Here is a 14,368-nt window from a genome sequence, read left to right on the forward strand (position 1 = left end):
ACCAAAAAAGGATGAAAAATTAATTTATTCTAGACCTAGCTGAGGTCAACTGCTCCAAGCAGTGATGATTGTTAAGCTTGTCCACTGAGAATCTCTCAATTTTGTTATGGCACCTTGGTACCTTTGATTTAGAGACCTTCCTAGTGAAGGTCTTGGAGAACATCAATGACAGCACCCAGGTACAGGCTTATGCTCTATCTTCCCCTCACCAGGTAATTTCCTGTCAATATCTTGCATACCTCTTACCTTACAGTGCAGCACCACCACATGCTGTGGGTCTGCATTCAGCCACATCTCTACAGCTTTGCAGATGGAGCAGATTTTGTCCAAAGGGGGAGCATGAAGGTCTGGCCAGCCAAAGTCATGCACCTGGGTCACAGCGATAAAGAGGTTACACTACCTAATGAGCATGAGGCTGAAACAGTAATACCTTATCCAACCCCACCCTCCTCCCACCCACGCTCTGCAGAAATTCTCAGCCCTTTTACCAGCAACATCAATGTCCCTCAAACCCTGCTATGACCAACTAAAGGTAATGTTGCAGATGCTGATATATGGGTGTCCCCAAAGCTCTGAAGAAGAGGTCAGAAGAAAGAACGCACTCCCAAAGGAGACTGAAGGAAAAATGGACAAGTTAGGCAGGTACACAAGTACAGCTCTAGCAGTGTACAAATGAAGTTGTGAAAGAGAGAAGCTGGAGTGATTCCTGTACCAAATGTATAGCCCCCTTGTTAATCTGTTTTATTGCTAACTGGCACACACAATGAAGACAAAACACCAGACATACATCAAACAGGTGAAAACATGTCCAATTCTCAGTAAAATAAAACCTGTAAATATGAACACTCAAAAGTAGTTGAAGGTAATGCTAAGCAGTAGGACTCAGCATCACTAAAAGAGCCAAGATTTGTTGCTTGAGTTGCTGTTTGCGTGGCTCTGGAAGAAAAATGCGGCCCTGAGCCGTGTCGAAATGAATACCCTGATATTCTCATATATTATAACACGCTCACCTACAGTTGGAATCCTGAGACCGTCTTCGGCCAATGACAGACTGGTATCAAGGGATCACTTGAGGCCCGCTTCCTCTCCCATCCATCCATCTCATCCCATCCTGCTAGTGCCTTACACTGAACTGTGCCGAACTGAACTTTTATTTTGCTTCGCCTTTATTTTCCTTACATTCTGCTTTTCCTTCCCATTCTATTTCTCTTTTATTGTGATTTAATATTGTTTCTTTTTTCCTTCACCATTCTTGGAATTTTGTTATATCTTTTTTTAAAAAAATAATTGTTTACTCAGGTACTTTAGCTAGATTGTGAGCCTTCGGGACAGATAGGGAAGTCTTAAGTACCTGTATTTTATGGTAACCACTTAGATCTGTAATATGCTTAAGCGGTATATCAAATATTAATATAACATAAACATTACTACAATTCATGTAAACCTCTCTGAATTGACTTCCCAGTCATTACTAGCGGTAAAGAAGCTGTCAATCAACAATAATAAAATGGTACATAAGATCCTGCTGAAGCTTCTTGTCACTTTGGGTATGTGGCTGCTTTAAGTAAAACATTAGAAAGTAAGCCCTCTTGGGACAGGAAAATATCTAATGTAACGTATGTGTTGTGTGTGGGGAGGCATAGATGTTAAAAGCAAGGACTTTTTTTGTTGGGGGGGGGGGTTGAATGCATGGTACATAGAATTGAGGAGTAAATGGGGGTAGATAGGAGTAACAGACCAAACTATATATTGAAAGCGTCTTAAGAAACAACCAAACAAAAATTATTTCAATTATTTCCTGAATGTCAACAGCTCAGAATTGATTTGGACAGATTCAGAAAGAGAAATCCATATTACAGGTCTGGCTTCAGGGATAACATCCCCTGCCTACAGCTGCTGCGGCCCCACGGCAACATAGGTAGGCGACTGAAATGCAGGCCAGGGTTTTCTGGGCCTACATTTCAACTGCCTATATTGCCGTGAATTGCATCTAGATAGCCGCTTTAGCTCACCTAACGCCACTTCCGGCATTGGCCACACCTACTTTGGCATTCTGCAGCCTAAAGCGGATACCTAGCCATGATGCCAGCCACCTTTTATTTAGGCGTCGGTAGGCGCTTCAGCACTGCTGTTTTTTTGCCATTTCTGATGGCATTTTTCAAATAATTTAGGCATCGGCAGGGCGCCTACCAACGCCTCAGTTTAGGTGCTGATTATAGAATTTCCCTGTAACTACACAACTCTGGCTTATGGTATATGGGGATATACAGTTAAGTTTGCGAAGTGTTTACATGAACTGATAGAGTATACCGCTACATGGAAAGCTAAGCAGTGCATGGCTACTGCCCAGAACGCATGTGTTGAATGGGTAATGCCAAGAGGTTTTGCAGTATAGAGATGAAGGTGTGGGACAGGCAAGTGGGATCTCTTAGAGCAGGGGTGTCAAAGTCCCTCCTCGAGGGCCGTAATCCAGTCGGGTTTTCAGGATTTCCCCAATGAATATGCATGAGATCTATTAGCATACAATGAAAGCAGTGCACGCAAAGAGATCTCATGCATATTCATTGGGGAAATTCCGAAAACCCGACTGGATTGCGGCCCTCGAGGAGGGACTTTGACACCTCTGTCTTAGAGAGAGGAACAGACAATGGTGACTGCGGATGGGCAGACTAGATGGGTCATTTGGCCTTTATCTGCCATCGTGTTTCTATGAGGTCCTAGGACAGAGAAAGATAAGGAATACAAGTAGACACTTACTTTAGGATTTAATCTGGTGATATCATGACGCTTCTCAGAGAGATTGAAGAGCTGGAAGAGAAAAAAATGACAAACTCACTGAAGGCAGGAGGAACAATGAAACTAAAGTTACTGCAAGGCTAGCTCGTCTTTTGGCACTGCTTGCTCTGGGATCGGTAGCATAGAATGTTGCTACTATTTGGGTTTCTGCCAGGTACTGTGATCTGGATTGGCCACTGTTGGTAACAGGAAACAGGGTTAAATGGACTATTGGTCTGACCCAGTATAGCTGTTCTTATGTTCTTCTCTAGAAAAAACAAGGAAGGCAACCAAGTCACATCAAGGTCTGTGAGGGGGAAGCTCAAAGTGCCTAACTTGGCTCACAACTTGCAAACCAAATATAGTGTAATATGTCAAAGAACATGTCACATTATATGATGTTATAGGGCGCTCTCAGTGTGAACCCTCAGTGATAGGAGCACAGCTCCGACACTTCACTTCTGGGCCAAGGCCATAAGCCTCCACCCGCACACCATCATCGAGCGCCCTGTGTGTGCAGAAATCAAACCAATCAACAATCAAAGTGAGTAAATGAAACTCAACACAAGCAACCTGAGCGACCCCCACACAAACCCTGCCAGCCAAACCCCCTCAAAAAACTCACACAAAATCACAAACAAAGTCAAAAACCATACCAAAAAGTGAAAAACATGTCCAAAAGAAACAATACTTATCCAAAACTGTCACACAAACGGAAAAACCGCGCCAGGAGGAGAGGTTCAACCGCGTTGGTTTCGGGAGGAGCCCTTCTTCAGGAACCTGGCCTCCAACAGAACACAAGCAGAGGAAGGCTGCAGAAGACCCAGGTTTGATTCCTGAACCTGCCTCCTGGCTAGTAATGCTACAGAGGCAGCGTTCACAACCTCCAAGAAAGAAGAAAGTGTCTCAGCAATCATTCAACAGTACCAGGTGTTGGCCAGTCTCAGTGGCCAAACTAGCCTGGTTCTGGAGGCAGCCATTGCCTATGGCCCCTGGCCAAGGACCAATGCTACAAGATCTAGATTAGGAGAGTAGGTTATAAATGGGAAAGGGTTCATGCTACCTCAGTCCCAGCTGGGAGCAGGAAATTTGTCAGACCAAGACAAAAATAATTTAAATAAATGAACCTTGGAGGTTGGCTGGTGGCTCAGTAGCATCATCATACATGACCAAGAATACATCAGTTCAAGCCCCACACCTTTTGCTGCTTTTTCTTTACACTGAGAGGGGGAGACCATGCAAGACTGGTTGCAGCCAGTCTTACTTGCAAGGCAGCTCAGCCTCCTATGCTTAAAAGGATTCTAGGGGGCTTTCACCAATCATGGTAGCAGCCGAGAATCCTTTGCAAATGCATTACAATGAGCTCATTAGTATTAAAATGATCTGTAACCTATCGCTGAAATCGTCCGTAGTACCTGAAGATTGGAGGGTGACCAATGTTACGCCGATTTTTAAAAAGGGTTCCAGGGGAGATCTGGGAAATTACAAGAACGGTAAGCCTGACTTCAGTGCCGGGCAAAATAGTGGAAACAATTATAAAAAAAAAAAAAAAATTGTGGAACACATAGGCAAACATGATTTAATGGGACAGAGTCAGCATGGGTTCAGCCGAGAGAGATCTTGCCTCACCAATTTGCTTGACTTCTTTGATGATACGAATAAACATGTGGATAAAGGTGAGAAAGTTGATGTAGTATAGTTCCTTATGAGAGGCTCCTGAGAAAATTAAAGAGTCATGGGATAGGTGGCAAAGTTCAGTTGTGGATTAGGAATTGGTTATCAATTAGAAAACAGAGGGTAGGGTTAAATGGTCTATTTTCTCAATGGAGGAGAGTAAACAGTGGAGTGCCACAGGGATCTGTACTGGGACCAGTTCTATTTAACATTTATAAATGATCTGAAAATTGGAACGACGAATGAGATGATTAAATTTGCAGATGACACTTAAATGTTCAAAGTTGTTAAAACGCATGCAGACTGTGAAAAACTGCAGGCAGCCCTTAAGAAATTGGAAGACTGGGTGTCCAAGTGGCAGATAAAATTTAATGTGGACAAATGCAAAGTGATGCACATTGGAAAGAATAACCCAAATCATAGTAACCAGATAACAGACGCATAACAATAGAGTCCATATCGGGTGTTTAAATTTTTTTTTAAAACTTTTATAAACTGCTTGTAAGCTCTGGCGATCGGGAGCTGTACTGGGCCTGCACAAAAGAGCTGTGCTTACCACTTAGCTCTTCTGCGCAGAAACCAGGCACAATTCCTCCCCAATTTACCAGGTTACTCAGCACAAATAGCGTGTATATAATTTGCATTCTATTTGTGCTGAGCATGGCCCAGCAAAACAAAATTTCTCCCAAACCGGTATTTTTTTTACTAGGTTGCCAGAGCCTTGTGCATCCTGCTCTGAGGCTGGAGTATGTGCTAATGAGCTGTCACTCAGAGGTATTACAGGAGAGCGGCGAGTTCTTTTAAGCACTAAAGCTCAGCATCTCTTAACTGCAGGTTAGTAATGCAAAGATGTGCAACTTCTGATCTTCAAGGGCCACAACCCAATCAGTGTGTGAAACAGATCTCATGTGGAAATCCTGAAGACCTTCATTGAGTTGAAGCACTCTAGGACAGAGATTGGCAATCCTTGGTTTAATGATTCAAGTACTGTATTAACACCTTGAAAATCTGTGATCTCCGGCCTACCAAGTGCTATCTGCCCTGTTGCATGGACCAGAGCCTATCATATCATCCTTATAAGTTGTTTCATCTTGTCCTGTCACTTCTAATCTCTGCGTATGTATAAGCTTATCTCATATTCTCCTTCTACTTACCAGATACTTGTCTTCATGTTTGGATTTAAGCATCTGGGCCACCTCCTTCAGGTTGCTACGGTAACGCTGTTCCTCCAGTTCAGATGGGAAAAAGACCGAGATGATGCGTTCGGTAATATACGTTAAGTCAAAATCATAGTTCCGCTCCATCACGTGATCCAGGCTGAAACTCCTGTGACAGCAAGTGAGAGTGAATTAAGTTCATTCTGTTTCAGGGAGACAACAGGTCCACCACTATAGAGTCTGCCAGACCTGGCACCCCAAGTATATCCAAGAACCAAAAAGGAAAACAATTACACTTTACTACAGTGAACCAATCAGATGTGGGAGTGTGTGGCACAGTGGTTAGAACTACAGCCTCAGCACCCTGAGGTTGTGGGTCCCATGCTGCTCCTTGTGACCCTGGTGCGATCAGTTCAGCGGCCCGGCAACCTACCCACCGTAACCATCGCGGCAGGAGAGATGCCCAATCTCTCCTGCCACAATACGTCACCCCCCCCCCCGACGATATTGTGGCAAGAGGGAGCTCAAGCCCTCTTGCCCCGACGATCTTACCTCCCCCCCTGCCGAGTACGAGCAGGCCAGGAGGGAGCCCAAGCCTTCCTGGCCCCGGAGACCCCCCCTCCTACACGAACGGGCCAGGAGAGATCCCAAGCTCTCCTGGCCCCGGCGACCCCCCCCCCTCCACCTACACGAACGGGCCAGAAGGGAGCCCAAGCCCTCCTGGCCCCGGCAACCCCCTACCCCCCACCCCCCACTACAATAAGGGCAGGAGGGATCCCAGGCCCTCCTGCCCTCGACACAACCCCCTCCCAACGACTGCCCCCCAGGACCCCCAATCGCCCCCTCCCCACCGACCCCATGACCCCTCCACCCCCACCCCCCTTCCCTGTACCTTAAATGTTGGCCAGACGGACGGGTGCCAAGCTTGAATGTTGGCCAGACGGAATGGGGCCGGATTGGCCCAGGCAGCAGAAACCCCGCCCACAGGTGGGGCCTGAGGCACCTGGGCCAATCAGAATAGGCCCAGGAGCCTTAGGCCCCTCCTGTGGGTGGGGCCTTAGGCACATGGGCCAGGGTGGATTCTGTAACCGGTGTTGTTTTTGACTGACACCGGTTACAGAATCCAGCTTTTAGGCGAAGGACTGGCTCCTCCTTCATCTAAAAGCCCTTCTGTTGGACGTTTGGGGCTTAGGCGTTTTTTTGGTTCATTATGGCCAAAAAGTGTAGACGTCGTGGGGGTGCACTTGTAGACGTAGTGGTGATCTGGGCGTTTAGTAGAGGCAGGCCATAATCAAAACAAGGACGTTTGTTTTGGTTATGGACACTTTCCCTGCTTCTGCTTTGAACGTTTAAGGACTTAGGCAAAAGGGGACTTAGACGTTTTTTTAAATTATGTCCCTCTATATATCAGTGTCTCGCAAACTATTTCCAGCCGCTGCACACTAAACAGGTTGCCATGGCGTCATCATGTTTATGTCTGCGCATGGGCGAAAGTCCTACAGACGGGGCCCTGAGCCAGCCGGAGGAAGGGAGGGTCAACAGGAGAGGAGCCGGGGAGGAAGAGAGGCTCCAATGCCAGCTGACCGTTTATAGAACGTGCCTCTCTCTGCGAGAGGCACATCCTGTAGGCAGTCAGCTGGCATCAGTGACTCTCCTCCTCGCCGGCGTCTTGCGGCAAACTTTGAATCTTGCCACGGCACGCACAGTTTGCAATTCACTGCTATATATGCATAAAGCCAGAAGAGGGTATTGACTTAGGCCAGCTCATTTCCTTTGTATAAGGGTCTGAAGCAAGAAAGCCAAACTTTCACTTCACCCATTAGTGGCTGAGAACAAGCGAAGTTCAGGCACAAGCTGAGTTTACACTGAACATACAGCACATCTTCTGATAAATGGCACCTTGCCAGTGCAGTTGAAAGGAGACCCTAAGAAAGGTTAAAATGAGAGGAGTTGTTGGGTGGGGACAAAATGATATAGGACTTGCACAGTCCATACTGAAGGGTGTGGGTGGGAGTGTGCAACCTGTACCCAAAGAACTGAAAACTTTATTGCTGTTCTGATCTACAATTAGCTTAAAGATTGTATTCTCACCGAGGCAGGGTGTTTCGCTGCTTTGGGCTGTTCAAGGATTTTGTAGAACCCTGCAGATGTGAGTAAAAGAAGAAACTGAAGAACATCTCAAATGGTTATACAGCAAAGAGCCTTTCTAGATTTTGAATGAGGGTTTGTAGTCCCCCTGAACAATTTATTGTTAGGCAGGAAAAGAAAGGAATAAAGAATAAAATAAAAACTCTCATCTTTTCTGTGATGCCTGATTTCTCCCCCTTGCTCCCTCTTCCATAGTGTCCCTGGCAGGGAAAGGGAATGTGGCCAGGCCAGAGCTTAGACTAACAGGCCAGAACTCAACAAACCCCGGGGCAAGTCGCTCAGGAAGCAAATTTCTAGAGCCCACCTAGGTGGTCATTTTTTTCTTTGAATTACCTGCTGGTTCCAGCTACGTGTTCAAAGTGTGGTGCGTCCCTAATTTCCGAGTGGAGAGTCGCCAGGAGGAGAGCTTGTGCTTGCTTTCTCTGGGGCTCAGCTGGACACTGCAAAATGCGTGTGCATTTTTGAAAATACAACTCCACCGTTGCTCTTCTAGATCCCATCTGAAACGCCGTCCCCTTCATCCCCCACTGCCTCAGATGGGAAGGGGCTCATTGGACCTGCATGTCATTTCTTAAAGTGTTCTGACTTAGGATGCCATAGAAACGTCAGAACGCTAGTTCTTGAAACTTATTTTTCCTCATGCCCTTCTTTCTCCCCTTGTTGCCCTCCCCCCCCCTCCATCCTCATATTCTAGGGGTGTGCCTTCATTAATGCACATTTGGTTTGTTGGTGCACTTTAAAACACATAGGGCCAGATTCTGTAATGGACGCCCATCAAAAGATAGGCACCTATTCCATGTCTCACTTAGGCACCCATTACAGAATCACGCTTAGGGGTGCCTAGCTTAAAACTTAGGCGTCTGTAATGTAGGCCAGGGTTTTAAAAGCATACATTATATTTTTTTATTTATTCAATTTCTATACCGTTCTCCCAGGGGAGTTCAGAACGGTTTACATTAATTTATTCAGGTACTCAAGCATTTTTCCCTGTCTGTCCCGGTGGGCTCACAATCTAACTAATGTACCTGGGGCAATGGGGGGGGATTAAGTGACTTGCCCAGGGTCACAAGGAGCAGCGTGGGTTTGAACCCACAACCTCAGGGCGCTGAGGCTGCAGCTTTAACCACTGCGCCACACACACCCCTATTATAGGCGCTCAAGTCCTTTAGAGAATCGTGCTTAGTGGCGCCTAAGTCTTTCTCCACCCCTAAACATACCTACTTTGGTGATTGGCGCCTATCTCCCAATTAAATTTTATTTTTTCAATTATGAACTTGTTATAGCTCGTTATTGAAGGCAATTTACTAATTAACCTTTTCCTATCGTGTGTCCCGGATGACGGGACATTCCAAAAATGACATAGACAGTGGATAAACAGTCTGTATAGACCAGTGGTTCCCAAACCTGTCCTGGGGGATCCCCAGCCAGTCAGGTTTTCAAGATATCCCTAATGAATATGCATGAGAGAGATTTGCATAGAATGGAAGTGACAGCTATGCAAATCTCTCTCATGCATATTCATTAGGGAAATCTTGAAAACCTGACTGGCTGGGGGTCCCCCAGGACAGGTTTGGGAACCACTGGTATAGACTAATAAAGAGCCAGGAACACAAAATATTTGAATTTACAGACTTATGACTTGTTTACATTATGTTTACAATAGCCGTAAATGATAACGGTGAATAATACAAAACTCTGCTAAAATAATTACGATTGGAACCAGCGTAACGTAAAATTTATTACGATAGGAAAAGGTTAAGTGAGGTGCCTATTTATTTAGATGCCTAACTTTTGGCATCTCTTACAGAATTTTCCCTATAGTGCATGCTAACCAAAAAAACACCCCCCCCCCCCCCACAAACTTGTGAAAAACGTGTTAAAAATGAAAAACAAACAAATGTTTCATGTCTGTGCACATTCCTAACATAATTCCCTCTTTTTTTTTACATATTTAGGCCTCTCATGGGCTTCATAAAACAACCAGAATTCCTGAGCATGTCCATTATCATCTTGCTGACTTTTGCCACCATTTTTTTTTTTTTAATCATCTGTGCCGGCTCAAGTTCCTACTCCAATGCTTCCTTCTTGCTCCCTCCTGAAAACTCCTGGCTCCATACCAGCCATTGCTTCTGGCTTGTACTACTCATGCTATCCTTACAAGCAACTTATATCTCTGTTCTTACACTCAAGGGACCACCTGTCAGCTAGGCTAGGACAACTTCCGACTCGCTGAAGCAACTAGTTCAGCATAGGCCGCTGTTTATCAAATGGTCGGTGCCTGGCTGTCTCAAAAGAGCAGAAGACCATGAATGAAGATGTCCATCTGCTCTAAGTATCTCACAGCTGCTTGGACTGCACGCAATGCACTTCAGCTTTTCATTGAATCAGATGGTTTTACATCTTTTGTTTTTAAAACAAAACATAATAGTCTTTGAACATAAGCAGCGCCCTTCTATTGTAACCGAGGATATTCACACGATGTCAGATGGTCAGTTTTTCTGCGGAATATTCCAGAATTGTTGATGTCTGGACACATGCATGCCTGCAGGTTCCAAGTTACAAAGAACAGGTAAATCAGTAAGGGGCAGCGGGGCAGGAGGGGGGGTGAAGAGGAATGGGATCTTGCTTCTCCTTAATGGATTACAGATGACTTGGATCTAGGGTAGTGGTCTCAAACTCAAACCCTTTGCAGGACCACATTTTGGATTTGTAGGTACTTGGAGGGCCGCAGAAAAAATTAGTTAATGTCTTATTAAAGAAATGAGAACTTTGCATGCGGTAAGCTACAAATCCAAAATGTGGATTATATAAAATTATCAGAAGCAGTGAAAGCAGTGCAACATGCAGAAAGTGAAAAACTATCAACTGCATGAGACAAGATTTTGGACCAACTATTTTGAAGCCCACGGTATTATAAAGAATGATTCTTTATGGAAAACTTGTGCCTTAAGTGTCCGGTGATCACGTCCGCAACTGCCTTCAGCTCTCACCTCCTTCAGCACAGGACACACGCACAAGCCGCGAGTGGAGAGGACAATCACGTACAGACGCAGGAAAGCGATTGCGTGAGGTTACAGCAGTGAGGTGGGCAAAGTTCCAGAACGCGAACGCTGGACACTTAAGGCTAAAGTTTTTCAGAAAGAATCATTCTTTATAATACCAAGGGCCTCAAAATAATACCTGGCGGGCTGCAAGCGGCCCCTAGGCCACAAGTTTGAGACCACAGATCTAGGGTCACCCTGACCATGGTCTCTGGGTTACCTTTTATCACCAATTCTAAGGGCACACTGATCCAGTCCTGGCTTTGCCTCAGAATAAACTGAGTTAGTGTTTGCAGTTGGAGGGGTACACATGACTCTTCTCAGTTTGTTCTTCTCTAGCAGCAGCTCACTGACTAGCAAACATCTACAATCAGATCATCAGAAGACATCAAGCAAAGAGTGTCACAAAATTGTAACCCACATCAGTGGCATAGTAAGGGGGGGGCGGGAAGAGTGGTCCGCCCATGATGCCATGTTGGTGGAGGCACCAGCACCCCTCCTCCTCTCCGCACCTCCCCCCCCGCTTCTTCCCACTCCTCCCCTCTCCACGCGCACGCCCCCCTTCCCTTCCCCTGTACCTCTAGTCGTTCACCGCCGCGAGCAACAACTTCAAAGTGCTCCTCGCGACCACGTCATCTAGAGTTGTGGGACCTAAAGCTTCGGCTCAAGATTCATGGAACACTTCGACCTCTCTTCCAGCAGAGGACTTGAATTTTGGTATCCCGCACAGCTCAGACTACTAAACTCTACTCAGAGCCACTAATGATGTTAACTACTGGTTAAAACATATGCTTATGAGGCAGGGAAACATCAAGGTCTTGATATTCAGTGGGATTTATCCAGGTAGGCACAGCTCTTACCCAGACAAATCCTGCTGATCTGGTCCATATGTAGTTTTTCTGTAGCATCCAGGTACTAGTCCAGGGGCAGAACTCGGGAGTTACTGAGTGGTGATATTTAATTTACTGACCAATTTACGCTCTGCAGCTATGGAATACATTACCCTCCTATCTCAGAGAAGAACAAAATCTCGATCGCTTTAAGAGCATCCTGAAAGTCCTGTTTGTATAGAGATGCTTTTCAAACATAAGCATTAAATGTATGATGTTTTTTTTTTAAAGAAACACGAAACTCAGGAGACGTCAGACATTCTCCCCATTAGCCCTTTTTTGGTTTCCTGGTTTGTTTTCTTTCCTATAACTATTGTAGTTCAACCCCTGCCCCTATTGTATCATGCTGGTCTTTGACTGGTTCAGTATATGTTCTTAATTTGTAATAATATATCCTGTTTTTAAATTGTACATCACTATAAATAAACCTGAAACCTAAATTCCTGGATAAAGTTAGGACAGAAAAAAGGCTGTCCTAATTTTATTCAGTTATATATCCGGGTACCAGTCTGAGCATCACCAGTATCTGGATAAGCAGCATCTGCCAGAATCTGAATGCAGGTTATTGCGGATGGGCAGACTGGATAATAATAATAATAATAACTTTATTCTTCTGTACCGCCACAGTCGAAAGACATCGAAGAAGGCTGGACAATCAACGAATTACAGAATGCAAGAAGTGAGAGTACAACATATTACACAAGAAATAGATAAAAGGACGGTATATTACATTGAGATTGACAGAGGGAAGGTATGCCTTAGTAAGTGGTGAGACTTCTGTTTAGGAGATGAATTTGTCAAATAATACAGTTTTAATACGGCCATTTGGCCTTTATCTGCCATCATGTTTCTATATTTCTAATATGTAGATACAGTGGTGTGGTGAGGGGCGGTGGCGCCCCTCCCCTGCCCTCTCCTCTGCCCCCTCCCCCCGCTGTACCTCTTTAACTTTCCCAGCGTGAGCAGCTTTACGAACCTGCTGCCCACATCATGTCGGCTCTCCCTTTGACATCACTTCCTAGGCTTGGGACCCAGAAGTGACGTCAGAGAGAGCTGACACCGAAGCGGGCAGCAAGTTTGTGATACTGCTCATTCCGGGAAAATTAAAGAGGTATGAAGGATGGGAAGGGGTGCATGCATGTGGCGGGGGAGGGGGGTTTGGGGCGGAGAGGAGAACGGGTGCCAACGCCCCCACCAAGATGGCGCCTGAGGCGGACAGCCTCCCCCACCTCCCCTTACTATGCCACTATGTAGGTATAAGAAGACCATGACAATTAGGGCCTGATTCTACATATAATGCCACCCCCCAAAAAAAAACCAGTGCTGACTAGAATGGCGCTTAGTGAGATTCTACAAGGGACTGATTCTATAAAGGGCACCTAACTTAATTGGCAAAACACCCTTAACAGCTTCAATAATTAGTTTAAAAAAAATGTAATTGGGTGATAAACGCCTGTCCTATTCTGTAAAAGATAGGCGCCCATCGCAATGCGCTTAGTGATGGCTAACGCCTAAGTGGGCATTTCTATGGGTGTAGAGACAGGTGCCACTAAGCGTGATTCTCCAAAAGCTTAGGTGCCTTTAAAATCCTCACCTACATTTCAGGTGCCTAAGTTTTTACATAGGCACCGCCAGCCGTGATTCTGTAAACAGCGCCTTAGCGTGATTGACACGCGGCCAGTGCCTTTTTTTAAGGCACTGGCTGATTTAGGCGCCATTTATAGAATCAGCCCCTAAGCGCCTAAGCTGTGCACAGATCATACGTATTCTATACAAATGTGTTTAACTTTTAGGAATGCCCATGATCCACTCATGCCCCTCCCTGACCACACTCCTTTTCAGATTTGTGTACTAGAACTGGCGTATACTTTTTATAGAATTGTGCTTTCTGTGTGAACTTTTAATTAGTGCTAATTAGCATCAATTATGAGATGTTAATTACCAATTATTTGCACTGATTAAACTAAACCTTAAGCTTATATGCCGCATCTTCTCCATATGATTTAAAGTAGAGAATGACAGGGTGACAAAATTCATCACCGTTCCCGTCCTCGCGGATAACCGCAGGAAATAATCCCATGTCATTTTTTAGTGTCTATTTCAACCTCAGTCCTTCTACACCAGTATTTTTCAAAGCAAAGCTTGAGGGTCAGTGGTTGTGGCCATTCATATTCTGATTCTTCTTTCTCTCCTTAAAGAATGACATGAAGATGGTTTCCCGCAGTTATCTGCGGGGACAGGAACGGTGATGAATTTTGTCACCGTGTCATTCTTTAATTTAAAGCTTGTTTGTACTTCTGAATTGATCAAATTTGTGCTCTATCCCTATTATAACAGGGATGATTAACGATGTTGTCTTGATATGTCTATGTTATACATGATAATCGGAGGGAAACAAGATTCTATGTATGTCATATGGAAACCACATAGTTGTATGCGGCATATATATTTTTAAATAAATAAAAGATAGAGCTCGGCACGGTTTACAAGAAATTTAAAGAAAGGAAAATATAATAAAAAATAGTGATTATTTAGAGAGCAGCAAAATTTACATTTTTGATAATAGCCAAGTTTTCAGATGTTTTCAAAATAATTGGAAAGAGCCCAAGATATGCAGCTGGACAGGAAAATTATTCCAAAGCTCAGTAATTTTAAAGTAAAGAGATTTCCCTAATTTTCCAAT

General features: G+C 44.8%; 1 protein-coding gene across 4 annotated transcripts in view; it reads right to left on the reverse strand.

Moving 5' to 3' along the window:
- Positions 1–14,368, reverse strand: part of TNS2 (tensin 2) — a 274,519-nt gene that overhangs the window by 123,598 nt on the left and 136,553 nt on the right. For all 4 annotated transcript variants that reach the window (XM_033936279.1, XM_033936280.1, XM_033936278.1 and 1 more), the window contains 4 exons: positions 7,698–7,747; positions 5,604–5,775; positions 2,758–2,808; positions 247–369 (listed from right to left, as the gene is read on the reverse strand). In XM_033936279.1, the coding sequence (XP_033792170.1) occupies positions 247–369; positions 2,758–2,808; positions 5,604–5,775; positions 7,698–7,747 (396 nt within the window). The remainder of the gene's footprint in view (positions 1–246; positions 370–2,757; positions 2,809–5,603; positions 5,776–7,697; positions 7,748–14,368) is intronic.

Source organism: Geotrypetes seraphini, chromosome 3, assembly GCF_902459505.1.
Source record: "Geotrypetes seraphini chromosome 3, aGeoSer1.1, whole genome shotgun sequence".
Taxonomy (NCBI): Eukaryota; Metazoa; Chordata; class Amphibia; order Gymnophiona; family Dermophiidae; genus Geotrypetes; species Geotrypetes seraphini.